General features: G+C 42.7%; 1 protein-coding gene across 7 annotated transcripts in view; it reads left to right on the plus strand.

The window, feature by feature from the left end:
* The window catches only part of spryd3 (SPRY domain containing 3), a 90,993-nt gene that overhangs the window by 42,984 nt on the left and 34,319 nt on the right, over positions 1-13,690 (plus strand). For 4 of the 7 annotated variants that reach the window (XM_024006358.2, XM_024006362.2, XM_024006359.2 and 1 more), the window contains one exon: positions 9,102-9,254. The exons of 1 other annotated variant lie outside the window; for it this stretch is intronic. In XM_024006358.2, coding sequence (XP_023862126.1) covers positions 9,102-9,254 — 153 coding nt within the window. The remainder of the gene's footprint in view (positions 1-9,101; positions 9,255-13,690) is intronic. 2 more of the 7 variants (XM_024006360.2, XM_070448038.1) reach the window with 1 other exon arrangement.

A 13,690-nucleotide genomic window follows, 5' to 3' on the forward strand; every position in this document is an offset into this window, starting at 1 on the left:
TTTGAAAAAAACAGCATAGACCAGCATGAATTTTAAGCTGGTCTGTGCTGGTCTGATGCTGGTCAAGCTGGTCTGACCAGCATGGTCTCYCTGGTTCTGCAAGCCAACTAGCATGGTCTAACTGGTTGTGCTGGCTGACCAGCATTCATTGTGTTTTCAACTTACTGTTGAGAGTTAGAAGAGTAGATTGAACGAAGTGCAATATTTTTATTTGTTTGTGCATCAGTAGTTTTTCTCATGACAGTCACTCAATTAGCCCATGTGATTGTTAAGTTAGTCTAGCGTCCAGATATCTAAACTTGTAGGAATTATGGTTGAATAACCGACCGGGGGGCCCCCAAGTCACTCAGATATTATATTACAAACTGCAAACATTTATCTCCACCCTATGGCAAAATGTTTAGATTTGCAGCAAACTTGCTTTAAAACTACAAAATGTTCACTACGTCCCATGGCAAAATGTGTAGAATTGCAGGAAATTAACTCTAAAATGACGTCTTTCTCTCCGCTGTCAAGAGAGGGGCCGCTAAAATGTTTTGCTTGCAAGGTGGGGGGGCCCGAACCAAATTTCGCTTAGGACCCTCAGAAGGCTAGGGCCGGCTATGACTGCATGTGTGGGCATGGATGTGCTTACGCAGACCCTCGAGCAACTGCGCCCCCCCCAGAATGTTTGTGGCCCCGACCCCATAAAAGTTTCCCTGACGTAAACCATTTAAACTGGAACAACCATTTCAGTAACGGGTGCAATAAATCCAACTAACGGATAGGATACGTTTAAAAAAAATCTTTGTGTAGCATAAGATACATTTATTGATTTAATCAATCAATGTAAATGCAAAAACAGATTTTGTAACAAACAATTCAATTTTTTTTTACTGCAATACATTTACTTGACTTAAAGGGAAATTTCACCGATGCTCTATTTCAAAATATACACTACCGTTCAAAAGTTTGGGATCACTTAGAAATGTCCTTGTTTTTGAAAGAAAAGCTATTTTTTTTGTCCATTTTTAAAACAACATCAAATMGATCAGAAATACAGTGTAGACATTGTTAATGTTGTTACTGACTATTGCTGGAAATGACTGATTTTTATTTTTATGGAATATCTACATAGGTGTACAGAGGCCCATTATCAGCAACCATCACTCCTGTGTTCCAATGACACATTGTGTTAGCTAATCCAAGTTTATTATTTTAAAAGGCTAACTGATCATTAGAAAACCCTTTTGCAATCATGTTAGCACAGCTGAAAACTGTTGTTCTGATTTAAAGAAGCAATAAAACTGGCCTTTAGACTCGTTGAGTATCTGGAGCATCAGCATTTGTGGGTTTGATTACAGGCTCGAAATGGCCAGAAACAAACTTTCTTCTGAAACTTGTCAGTCTATTCTTGTTCTGAGAAATGAAGGCTATTCCATGCGAGAAGTTGCCAAGAAACTGAAGATCTCGTACAACGCTGTGTACTACTCCCTTCACAGAACAGCGCAAACTGGCACTAACCAGAATAGAAAGAGGAGTGGGAGGCCCCAGTGCACAACTGAGCAAGAGGACAAGTACATTAGAGTATCTAGTTTGAGAAAGACGCCTCACAAGTCCTCAACTGGCAGCTTCATTAAATAGTACCCGCAAAACACCAGTCTCAACGTCAACAGTGAAGAGGCGACTCCGGGATGCTGGCCTTCTAGGCAGAGTTGCAAAGAAAAATCCATATCTCAGACTGGCCAATAAAAATAAAAGATTAAGATGGTCAAAAGAACACAGACACTGGACAGAGGAACTCTGCCTAGAAGACCAGCATGGTCTGTGTCTTGTCGTATTTGGTGTGTTACAGGTAAATTGCCTTCACCTACATTTCAAAGCGCAGTGATGATTGTACCTTATTTCCAAAATATTGGGTAGAAAAATGTACCATCAGAGCTCTAAAGTACGACAAAATATTTTGCTGTGCGACTAGGAAAACTAGCAAAATCTCCCAGATAATAATTGTTGTAATGATAAGGCTTTGCTCTACCCTTGTTTCCTCCTACCCTAGAGAAACAAATGAGTACTACAGCAAAAGTGGCTTACTTCCAGGTCAAAAGATCTGACCAATATTACCGCCGCAACATTTGTATCTTACTATAGCGGATCACAGGGACTGCATTTTACATTCATAAACCATGTCGTTGGCTGTTCTAAAACTGGCGACGTCGTTAACCATTTGTTTACACTTTGTTCAGTAATGTTACCTCATTGGCTAGCTATCTAACAACCTAGTAACTTTACCAGTATATGCAAACATTTGGGGGCACAGAAATAAAGGAAAAGGAATATCTTCTTCAGGAGATCAATGATCATAGCAATGAATGAATGATAGATCTCTTGTATGTCGACATCACAAACCTGACGTTTTTAAAGAAACAGTGTACCATTTTCAGTGTATTGCATCCCAATAGGAAAATAGTGCTTTTTACACAATGTAGAAACCAAATATTCCATAAATGATTTCGTAATTTCAATGACCGGTATTTGTATCAAAATGTTTCACTTTTATAATAAACCAATGTATTTACAGTGTTACATTAGTTTCTAGGGCACAACGTGTGGTTCAAAAGTAGCTAGAATTCATATTGGCCAGGGGTATTCAACCGGGGGTCCACAGAGGTACTGCAGGGGGTCAACAGAAATATAGAGTGCCTTCAGAAAGTCTTTGGACCCCTTGACTTTCTCCACATTTTATTACATTACAGCCTTATTCTAAAATTGATTACATAGTTTCCCCCCCCCCCCCCCTCATTAAACTACACACAATACCCCATAATGACAATGCAAAAACAGTTTTTTTATACATTTTTGCTAATTTATAAAAAATAAAACAACTTAAATTATACATTTACATAAGTATTCAGACCCTTTACTCAGTACTTCGTGGAAGCACTTTTGCCAGCGATTACAGCATTGAGTGTTCTTGGGTATGATGCTACACGCTTGGCACACCTGTATTTGGGGGGTTTCTCCTGTTCTTCTCTGCAGATCCTCTCAAGCTCTGTCAGGTTGGATGGGCAGCGTCGATGCACAGCTTTTTTCAGGTCTCTCTAGCGATGTTCGAGCGGGTTCGGGCTCTGGCTGGGCCACTCAAGGACATTGAGACTTGTTCCAAAGCCACTCCTGCGTTGTCTTGGCTGTGTGCTTAGGGTCGTTGTCCTGTTGGAAGTTTAACCTTTGCCCCAGTCTGCGGTCCTGAGTGCTCTGGAACAGGTTTTCATCAAGGATCTCTCTGTACTTTGCTCCATTCATCTTTGCCTCGATCCTGACTAGTTTCCCAGTGCCTGCCTCTGAAAATCATCCCCACAGCATGATGCTGCCACCACAATGCTTCACTGTAGGGATTGTGCCAGGTTTACTCCAGACGTGACGCTTGGCATTCGGGCCAAAGAGTTCAATCTTGGTTTCATCAGACCAGAGAATATTGTTTCTCATGGTCTGGGTGCCTTTTGGCAAACTCCAAGCGGGCTGTCAATTGCCTTTTACTAAGAAGTGTCTTCCGTCTGGCCACTCTACCATAAAGGCCTGATTTGGTGGAGTGCTGCAGAGATGGGAGACACTTCCAGAAAGACAACCTTCTCKACAGAGGAACTCTGGAGCTCTGTCAGAGTGACCATCGGGTTCATGGTCAACTCCCTGACCAAGGCCCTTCTCCCCCGATTGCTCAGTTTGGCCGGGCGACCAGCTCTAGGGAGAGTCTTGGTGGTTKCAAAATGTATCCATTTAAGAATGACAGAGGCATCTGTTCTTGGGGACCTTCAATGCTGAACAACATTTTTGGTACCCTATCCCAGGTCTGTGTCTCGACACAATCCTGTCTCTGAGCTCTACGGACGATTCCTTCGACCTCATGGCTTGGTTTGTGCTCTGACAAGTGTGGGACCTTAAATAGACAGGTGTGTGCCTGAGCTCAATTTCGAGTCTCATAGCAAAGGGTCTGAATACTATTGCAAATAAGGTATTTCAGTTTTTTATTTGTAATACATTTGCAAAAATAAATAACTTTTCACTGTCATTATGGGATATTGTATGTAGATTGCTGAGGATCTATTTATTTATTTAATCCATTTTAGAACAAGGTTGTAACGTAAGAAAATGTGGAAAAAGTCGAGGGGTCTGAATACTTTCCAAAGGCACTGTATCCCCACTTGGTGCTGGAGTCCAATAGGAATTCGACATCACTTTGCAAGCCAGCATAATGTGACTTGATGCTGGTATGCTGGTGACCAGGAAAACAACAGCAGGGACGTCTCATCTCTCTGTTTTTCTGCAGAGGAAATAAAACAGTCAGAGTTCATTTGTTTCCCAGCTATCACCACAAAACTATTAGAAGCTCCTCTCTTTCATTGGAGGTAACTAACATTCTCTCTTCTCTTTCTCTCGCCCCCCACCCCCTTCCCTGGAGCTAACGAACCAGAGATTATCAGTGGGGGTAGGGGGTAGCAAGAAGCTTCTGCTGCAGGCAATTATGGTCTTAATATCACATCATGTGGGGAGTAGGTGTGTGTGTGTGTGTGTGTGTGTGTGTGTGTGTGTGTGTGTGTGTGTGTGTGTGTGTGTGTGTGTGTGTGTGTGTGTGTGTGTGTGTGTGTGTGTGTGTGTGTGTGTGTGTGTGTGTGTAGTTGAAGAATTATATAAAGGTCATTCCTGGCCCCAACTGGGAGATTTTTGCTAAGGGAGTTTAAAACATTTTTTTATTTTTTACACTGACTCACTTATGTCACAAAGTGTAATAATGACTTTCTAAACACCTTTTAGGTAACAGCTGCTTCTTTTCTTTTGAAAGAGAGTTACTCGACTCAACTTCCACTCAGAAGTGGAAGGAAGAGATTAAAGGTGGAAAGTGGAAACCATGCAGGAGTCTGCATGAAAGGGATGGGAGTCGATGACACAGCCCCCCCCCCAAAAAAAAAGTTGTATCATATAAGTACAAGTGAACTAACACTCACACTTTACTTTTCTCCCCCTTACTAGCTCTGACTTCGCTGAGCTATTTTATTGAGGAGAAAAATGTACTTACTATGACTGAAATTTGGTTGTCCCACCTAGCTATCTTAAGATGAATGGGGCCATGACTGTCTGGTGTTGTTGTGTTGAGTACATCCGGAAGACAGCTTATAAGAAAATGTTTTAAAACTAAGGAGTCACTACTTCAACTTTTCAAATAAGAAGCATCCCTCTGTGGGCCTTTCTTTGGCTAGTCAAACACAGGAAGGTGATGGATGTAAGAGACCACACCATAGGCTACGAAGCTAGTGTTGCTTTCTATACTGTGGTAAGCAAAGGCTGTGTTTTGATCCCTGTCCTCTTGCAGGTTCTGCTTTTATCTAGGCCTACTCCACTGTCCACATCACTTCAGTGTCTTCACACGCCATAGACATAAGACTCGAATGGTTATTTCCTTTCAAGTCAACGTTCCGTGATGGGTGGACCAGCGGCCGTTCTATGCCCTACTTCATTTTATTTCTATGTTCCACACCACCTGCCATGTAGACCTACAGTTCACCTGACACACAGTCAATGTAAACAGACTTTGGAGTCATTGTCCTGAGTGAGTGATTGATTTAATTGGGTGCTGTAGAAAAATAATCTCACACTCCCTCTCTCTCTGTCTCCCTCTCTCTCTCTCTCTGTCTCCCTCTCTCTCTCTCAGACCTTCACAGCCTCACCCCAGTGTGTGTTCAAAACATTCCTCTGAATTTGGCATCTGTGGTGAGTTTATTTACCAAGTAATAGTGAGGGAATGAGTGATTGATTATTTCTATTTTTGGAGTGTGTTTTGATTCTGCAGTATGTTGACTCAGTTTCAATTACACACTTTCAGGTGCTGCTGTATTGCTTCAGCACAGACGGCGCGGCCTGCGTGCCAGCTTTTTGGCCATACGCAACACCACTGATAGAAGGCTATCAATGGTCTGTGTCAAAATTATAGTTGGTTGTGTTTTGGTCAGTCAAATCAATTTTTATTTGTCACTTGCTCCGAATAAAACGGGTGTAAACCTTACCGTGAAATGCTTACTCACAAGCCCTTAACGAACAATGCAGTTCAAGAAAGAGTTAAGAAGATATTTAGTAAATAAAGTACAAAATAGCAGCATTGTAAAAACAAAAGGGAGGGTGGGCATGTCAATGTAAATAGTCCAGGATCTTCTGCTAGGTTATTTGGGATCAATTGGCTAAGTATGATTGATGGATAGGTAATTTGGTAGACAACTGGTGAGTAATCGTCTGATTCACGAATTGCACCCTATTCCCTATTTAGTGTCGTTACTACTTTTGACCAGAGCCCTGGACCAAAGTAGTGCATTAAATAGGGAATATGGTGCCATTTTGGGGTGCAGTAGAACATTTTACACAGGCAGCACACAATGGCAGCCAAACAGGTACCAAGCCCAAGCGGGCTGGTTGGGAGGGAGAGGCCCTCTAATCTCCTACGTTTGTTCCAAATGCCTCCAGGAGTGACAGGAAATTTGGAAGACCTAGCCCCCCCCCCCCTACACACACACTACCCCTACCACCAGCCCTGACACCACCACCCCGGATGGTGCCATGATCAGAGAGAGAAAGGGAAGAGATTGAGAGTGAGAGAGCGAAAGGGAGAGCAGAGAGAATGACTGCAGGCATCTGTCAGCACTCTCACTGAAGCGTGTTCCAAGCTGCTGGGAGGGAGAGCTGATTAAAAACCTCTCTCTCGCTCTCTCTACCTCTCTCGTTCTCTCTCTCCATTACTCAGCATCACAGAGGCGGGAAGGTGTGACAACACACTCGCTGCAACTCCCTCTCCCCCTCAAAATAACAGCTACTGTCCAGGCATGAAAGTTGAAGAGGTTGAGGAGAAGGATAAGATAGCAGCAAGAGAACAAGAAAGGACAGTCTAAAAACAAGATTGTAAAGAAGTGGGTACTCATTAATGTAGAGCAGGCCTGTGAGTTGAGGACACACAAGACAAGACAGGGCACTCATTTTTGTATTTTTTTGTAACTGTCCAGACAGAGTCAGTAATAGAATGAATTATGTTATTTTAAAGGGAAGATTTTTTTTCGTTTTGTCAGATGCTGACTATGTCTTTCATGTCTGAGTTTTAGGACGTGTAATAACCAGATTGTGACTTGGAAGATTAAAAGTATTTGCCAATAAATAAACATTTTTCAGATGATCAACTTTCACGATCCCTGTCCACTTTAAATATAGCTTTCATGTGCAGATTCCATTCCAGACTGTAGCATCTGGGTCGTCAGCAATATTATACAGGTAACTGCCAAAATAAAGGTAACATCAACAGAGTGTCGTAAGGCGTTGGGCCACCACGAGCCAGAACAGCTTCAATGCACCTTGGCATAGATTCTACAAGTGTCTGGAACTCTATTGGAGGGATGTGACACCATTCTTCTACAAGAAATTCCATCATTTGGTGTTTTGTTGATGGTGATGGAAAACGCTGTCTCAAGGGCCACTCCAGAATATATGGTTGACAGTTTTCATGTTGAGAGTGGAGTTTGACAAAGTTGGTCCTGGCCTGTGTTTGTCCTTTCTCGCTTGATATTGCTGGTGTAAGGAGTATGTAATTTGGGTGTGAGGTAGTATGCCCAGGTACTGTAAGGAACACTGTACCTGGATTGGTCCTTCATTCAATCTGTCACAGAATAATTGAAAGAAAACTATATTTTCTTGACTGAGACCTAGTTAGGAAGTTATTTATTTCCACTGGATGGATAACCAGGCAACATTCATCATCATTTAATTGAGGGAAACCTTTCCTTTTGAAGTATAACTCAAAACCGCTGTAGGCCTATTACCTTAACGCACCCAGGTGTTGTCACAAGCTTATTAGAGGAGTCCACCCCCACTTTGTCTGTCATCTTTTCTCTTCCACTTCAAACTGAAGGCGTTCCTTCGGTCTCTCTATTCTCTATGACACACTGGATGGAAAAATAGGAGCAGCACTTGGTTGCCTAGCTGCCCACCTACTTGCCCTTCCCATAGAAACCTGTTCTTCTGAGGCTTAGTAATGTGTTTTTCCTATAGGATCTGTTAAGCCTTCCATGGAGAAGTTATTATAATGTTCAATCAGTGGAATATTTGGCGAGACTATTTACGCATGATCAACCTYGGCGTGCCTGTTACAGTGGGAGTATGACTGCATGGCTGTGTCCCAAAATGGAACACAATTCCCTATTTAGTACATTTGCTAGTCTGTACTTGGTGACTTCCTCCTTATTCCGGTTGTACACTACACGACTTCCAAAATCCTAACATCTCTGCCTCTGTGTTTCCTGTAGTTTTTTGTCTTGCCAACGCATACTAAATGATGTGGCATAGACGTCACACATTACAAGATTCTTCACTTGGTCGTGAGGGTTCTCGATATCARGCTGTCTCGCAAAAACAAGGTGGCGATGTGATTAGATTGTTAACGTAGCTAGAATGAGCTGTAGCTCAAACCAGCCTCAAACATTCATGCTTGCCATACAGAGTTGAAATATCTAGCCAATACATTTTTTATTGAACAGCATTGCTTGTGAACTACAAAGCTGTGTCAATTGGTGGTTGCAAGTACAAATGCATAGGCTACCAGTAGTAGTCATGGTTCCTGCTCGAGAGTCTACACATTCTGGGTGATGCGATACAACATCATCCTCTCACTGGCATCTTCTCTGGCAAGCTCTCATTGGCTATTGCTGATCACCATTCTCAAAACTTGTTGTTGCACATCTCACACTACAAGAGCATAGCAGATTTTGTGCCGATAAAAGCAAACATGTTTGAAAATATCGGGAGCTCTGGGACGGCTCAAAGATGTGATCGGTAGACCTCAGACTGCGTCTCTGACCCACTCACGTTAAACGAACGTCGGTGACGCTCGCGCGCCCAGAGTAGGCAACAACATGTGGATTTTGTCTCCCGTCTGGGACAGCTAAATCGGGGCCAAAATCGTGTAGTGTACGCCCGGCTTTAGGTGTATCTGTCTTTTGAGTACTCCAAGCGTGTTCGCGAAAGGCCAACTTAGTCAAAACTACAGTATGTTGTATATGAATACTGACCCTATTCCCCCCCCCCCCACACACACACTTTAGCAGCTCCTGGAGTACGTCGGGAAGGGGAAGAGCATCCTGGACGTGGGTCTGGCCCAGGCCAGGCAGCCCCTCAGCACACGCTGCCACTACTTTGAGGTGGAGATAGTGGACGCTGGAGAGAAGTGCTACATCGCCCTGGGCCTGGCCAGAAGGGTAAGCACTGTACAATTGCACATCAGTAAACTTACGGCCACACAGAGACAGATGAAATCACATGCATTCATCAATTGTCAATTTTTGTCAAAAGTTAGTCAACTATTTTCGGAAGAGTTGCGTGCGTGTTTGGCAATGATCTCCATTGTCCATCTGTCAACAAATGTCTCCCATTGAAAAACCATTTGGTTCTGGCCTCCCGAGTGGCGCAGCAGTCTAAGGCACTGCWTCGRAGTGTTGCAGCGTCACTACAGCCTGGGGCTTTACTTGGCTCATCACGCTCTAGCGACTCCTTGTGGCGGTGCCGGGTGCCTGCAGGCTGACAATGATCGTCAGTTGAACGGTGTTTCCTCCGACACATTGGTGCAGCTGGCTTCCGGGTTAATCAAGCGGGTGTTAAGAAGCACGGCTTGGCTGGTCATGTTTCGGAGGACGCATGACTCGACCTTAGTCTCTCCCGAGCCCATTGGGGAGTTGCAGCAATGATACAAGATCATAATCACGAAATTGGGAAGAGAAAGTGGGTAAAAATTACAACAACAAAAAATAACATTGGCTCAATCTGTAATTTTCTGAGACAAAATCTCTGTCTGGCCATAGCCTAAGGGTAAGCATTCATAACTCTGTATGCAGTTTTTAACCATCAGCACTACAGAGAAGTATAGGTGGCATTTATTTAGTCAGATTTWGCTTGTTTTGAAGTTGAGGAAGTTAATACTACAATCGTAAAACGCATTTAGGTACAGTACAGGGTTCGTACAGACAGTGGCAAGTCAAATTCAAGGACTTTCAATTACTTTTTCAAGCACTAATATTTATTTTCAAGGACCATCAATTTTAAGTAGTTCCTATTATGCAATTGATTCTAGTCGCCATCAGATGGCAGTATGTTGCCACAACCTCATGGGGGGAAAAATTACTTACTTTTCATGACTACCTTACAAGTTCTACTCAATAATACGTCTTCTCTACTTATTTGCAACATACATGAGTGGTAAGTCAGTACTGAAAAGGGAAGGGGTCTGAATACTTTCGAATGCACTGTACCTACATACTTCCCTCATTATTCAATGCCTTTGTTGTAGGAATAGAACACAGTGTGCTTGATGAAGAAGGAAAAAACAATTAAAGAAATTTTTGCACGACTAATTCAAACCCCTCATCTCGTTTTCCAAAGAATGCACATGCGGTTCCCATCTAATGTTAGCACAGGACAGGAGCTGCTAGACTTTCCATAATAACCTGTGTGCCTTGAAGCCTAACACAACAAACAGTTGTACGGGAACTGATCAAAACAATGAGCAACATCTGGTCTTACACCATTGTAGACTGGAACAGAGCAAAAATAATACAGGTTGCCCCTATGGCCAAAAGTAGTGCATAGTATTAGGGAATAGTATACCATTTTGGACGTATCCATAATATACATAGGTATCAATGGAAGGCCAAGACTGAGAGATGCTCAATGACCGAGTTATATCACCCATTTGCATTGCTCATACTGTCTGTAGAGGATGAAAAGGTCTGGGACTGACTGTGTAGGTCTGACCTAGGAACATCAGTCATGAGGTGTAATGAACGCCAGCCACAACCCAAGGCCTGGTCTACGTGGAGTTGCCCTGTCCTGTCATGCTCGCTCTGATCTCTCTGTGGCCATGGGCATGGCTCACTGTAGACAGAGACTAATTACTCTCAGGTCTTGAACCGACCGGCGACCGCAGACTGAAACTAGTCTTGTCTTGTGAAGGTTGATTTAAGGCCAAGGTCACTGGGTCCGACCAACCAGACTTGGGTTCAATACATTTAAAAAATATATATTTTAAATTATTTGAGTGTTTGCTTTAGCCTGCTTGGAATGCCAAGTGAGCAGTGTTTGTTCTTTTGGTACTTGTCTATCGGTTCCATTGCAACAGGCAAGCTCAGTCTATCATAGCTACTGTATTTGAAATGATTTCAAATAGTATTGAATCCAGGTCTGCCGACCAGACCGACCTTCTCCTCCTCCCTTCCACTCTGAATAAAGGAAGACATTTTGTTAGTGATAACTAACTCCATAACGTTTCCTCCCCTTAAGACTTTGTCCCCCTCAGTCTCTCTGAATTTGTGTTTGTTTACAGAGACATTATGGCCTCCCTTCTCCAAAGGACAACTGAGGTGATAAAGCAGATAATTGAAGGGCTGGTTAATCGCTGTTTACTCACCAGAATGTTACATGTTGTTGGGATCAGTTACTTCACTCCGAGAGCATCTTGCTAGATGTCTCAGAGTGGATGCCCAACACACACACCCTCGCACGTGCACACACACACACTCTGTCTGACTGCCTACCTGGCCCGGTTGACTGACTGGTGGCACCGTACAGTTACTCTAACCCAGTAGAGGAAGGATGTCAAAGTCATTCCATGGACGGCCTAGTGTCTGCTGGTTTTTGTTTTTTTCCTTTAAATTAAGACTTAGACAACCATGTGTCTTGGTTGAATCTTTGCGATGCGCCATTCAGTCATCATGTGATGTTTGAATGAACATTTCTAAAGGCTTTCCCCAAAAACCTTCTGAATTAAATGTTCACTGCAAAGTAGGCTTAGCTGGCAGAATATCATGATGATTTGTATCAATTGTGGGGCATTTGTTTAGTAAACTCTGCCATCACATGTAACCTAAACTGTACATTGCTTGGTGCAAAATAGGGGTGTGACTGTTTAAACGTTAAAACGAGGACCAAGTTTGGAAAACCCTGAATTACACCTTGTAACAATTGTAAACATAATAACACCGGTAAATGTAATACATTTTCTATTTGTAATAACGTTTCAATTTTTTATGTAATCAACCAGGTAAATCTAATAACTTGCTGGTAAACGTAATAAAATGTTGAATGGTAAACAAAACTTATTACATTTAGCAGGAAAAGTTATCACATTAACCAGTGCATATTACATTAACCGGTGAGTAACAACAATTTTGATTAATAATGTAATAACTTCAACCAGTCATGGAATAACATACCAAAATCAATGTTTTTACTTTCATAAACACATAAACAAACATAAGATGGCGCTGGAGAGGATGGCTGACGTTTTATTGGCTCTAAACCAACAGTGCTATTTTGTTCGGTTTTTCACATTTTTTGTAACTTATTTTGTATATAATGTTGCTGCTACTGTCTCTTATGACCYAAAAGAGCTTCTGGACATAAGAACAGCAATTACTCACCTCGAATTGGATGAGTCGGACGGGAAGGATATACTCCAAACACCCAAACAGGCCCTCATCCCCGAAATCCCAGATTTCGCGGAAAGAGATTGGGGTGCCTTGTGAGGATCAGGCAACGAGTGGCTAATCTGTCTTTGCCAATACTGTTAGCCAACGTTCAATTGCTGGAAAATCAATGGGACGAAGTGAAAGCATGTATATCCTACCAACGGGACATTAAAACTGTATTATCTTATGTTTTACAGAGTCGTGGCTGAACGATGACATTAACATACAGCTGGCGAGTTATACACTCTATCGGCAGGATAGAGTGTATGTATATTTGTTAACGGCCTATGTATATTTGTAAACAAAAGCTGGTGCACAATATCTAAGGAAGTCTCAAGGTTTTGCTCTCCTAAGATAGTGTGGTCTACAGTTTATCATGACATACTCTATCTACCAAGAGAGTTTTCGTAGCTGTCTACATACCAACACAGACCGATGCTAGCACTTAAACCGCGCTCAATGAGCCTTATTCTGCCATAAGCAAACAGGAAAATGCTCATCCAGAGGCAGTGCTCCGAGTGGCCAGGGACTTTAATGCAGGGAAACTTAAATCAGTTTTACCTCATTTCTATCAGCATGTTAAATGTGCAACTGGAGGGAAAAATATTCTATACCACCTTTACTCCACACACAGAGACACGTACAAAGCTCTCCCTCGCCCTCCATTTGGCAAATCTGACCATAATTCTATCCTCCTGATTCCTGCTTACAAGCAGAAATTAAAGCAAGACGCAGCACAAAAAAGTGGTCAGAAGAAGCAACTACAGGACTGTTGCAAGCACAGACTGGAATATGTTCCGGGATTCTTCCGATGGCATTGAGGAGTACACCACATCAGTCACTGGCTTCCTCAATAAGTGCATCGATGACGTCGTCCCCCCAGTGATTGTACGTACATACCCCAACCAGAAGCCATGGATTACAGGCAACATTCGCACTGAGCTAAAGGGTAGAGTTGCCACTTTCAAGGAGCAGGACTCTAACCTGGAAGCTTCTAAGAAATCCCGCTATACCCTCCGATYAACCATCAAACATGCAAAGCGTCAATACAGGACTAAGGTTGAATCGTACTACACTGGCTCCGATGCTCGTCGGTTGTGGCAGGGCTTGCAAACTATTACAGACTACAAAGGGAAGCACAGCCGAGAGCTGCCCATTGACACGAGCCTACCAGA

The sequence above is a fragment of the Salvelinus sp. IW2-2015 genome, linkage group LG17 (genome assembly GCF_002910315.2).
Source record: "Salvelinus sp. IW2-2015 linkage group LG17, ASM291031v2, whole genome shotgun sequence".
Taxonomy (NCBI): Eukaryota; Metazoa; Chordata; class Actinopteri; order Salmoniformes; family Salmonidae; genus Salvelinus; species Salvelinus sp. IW2-2015.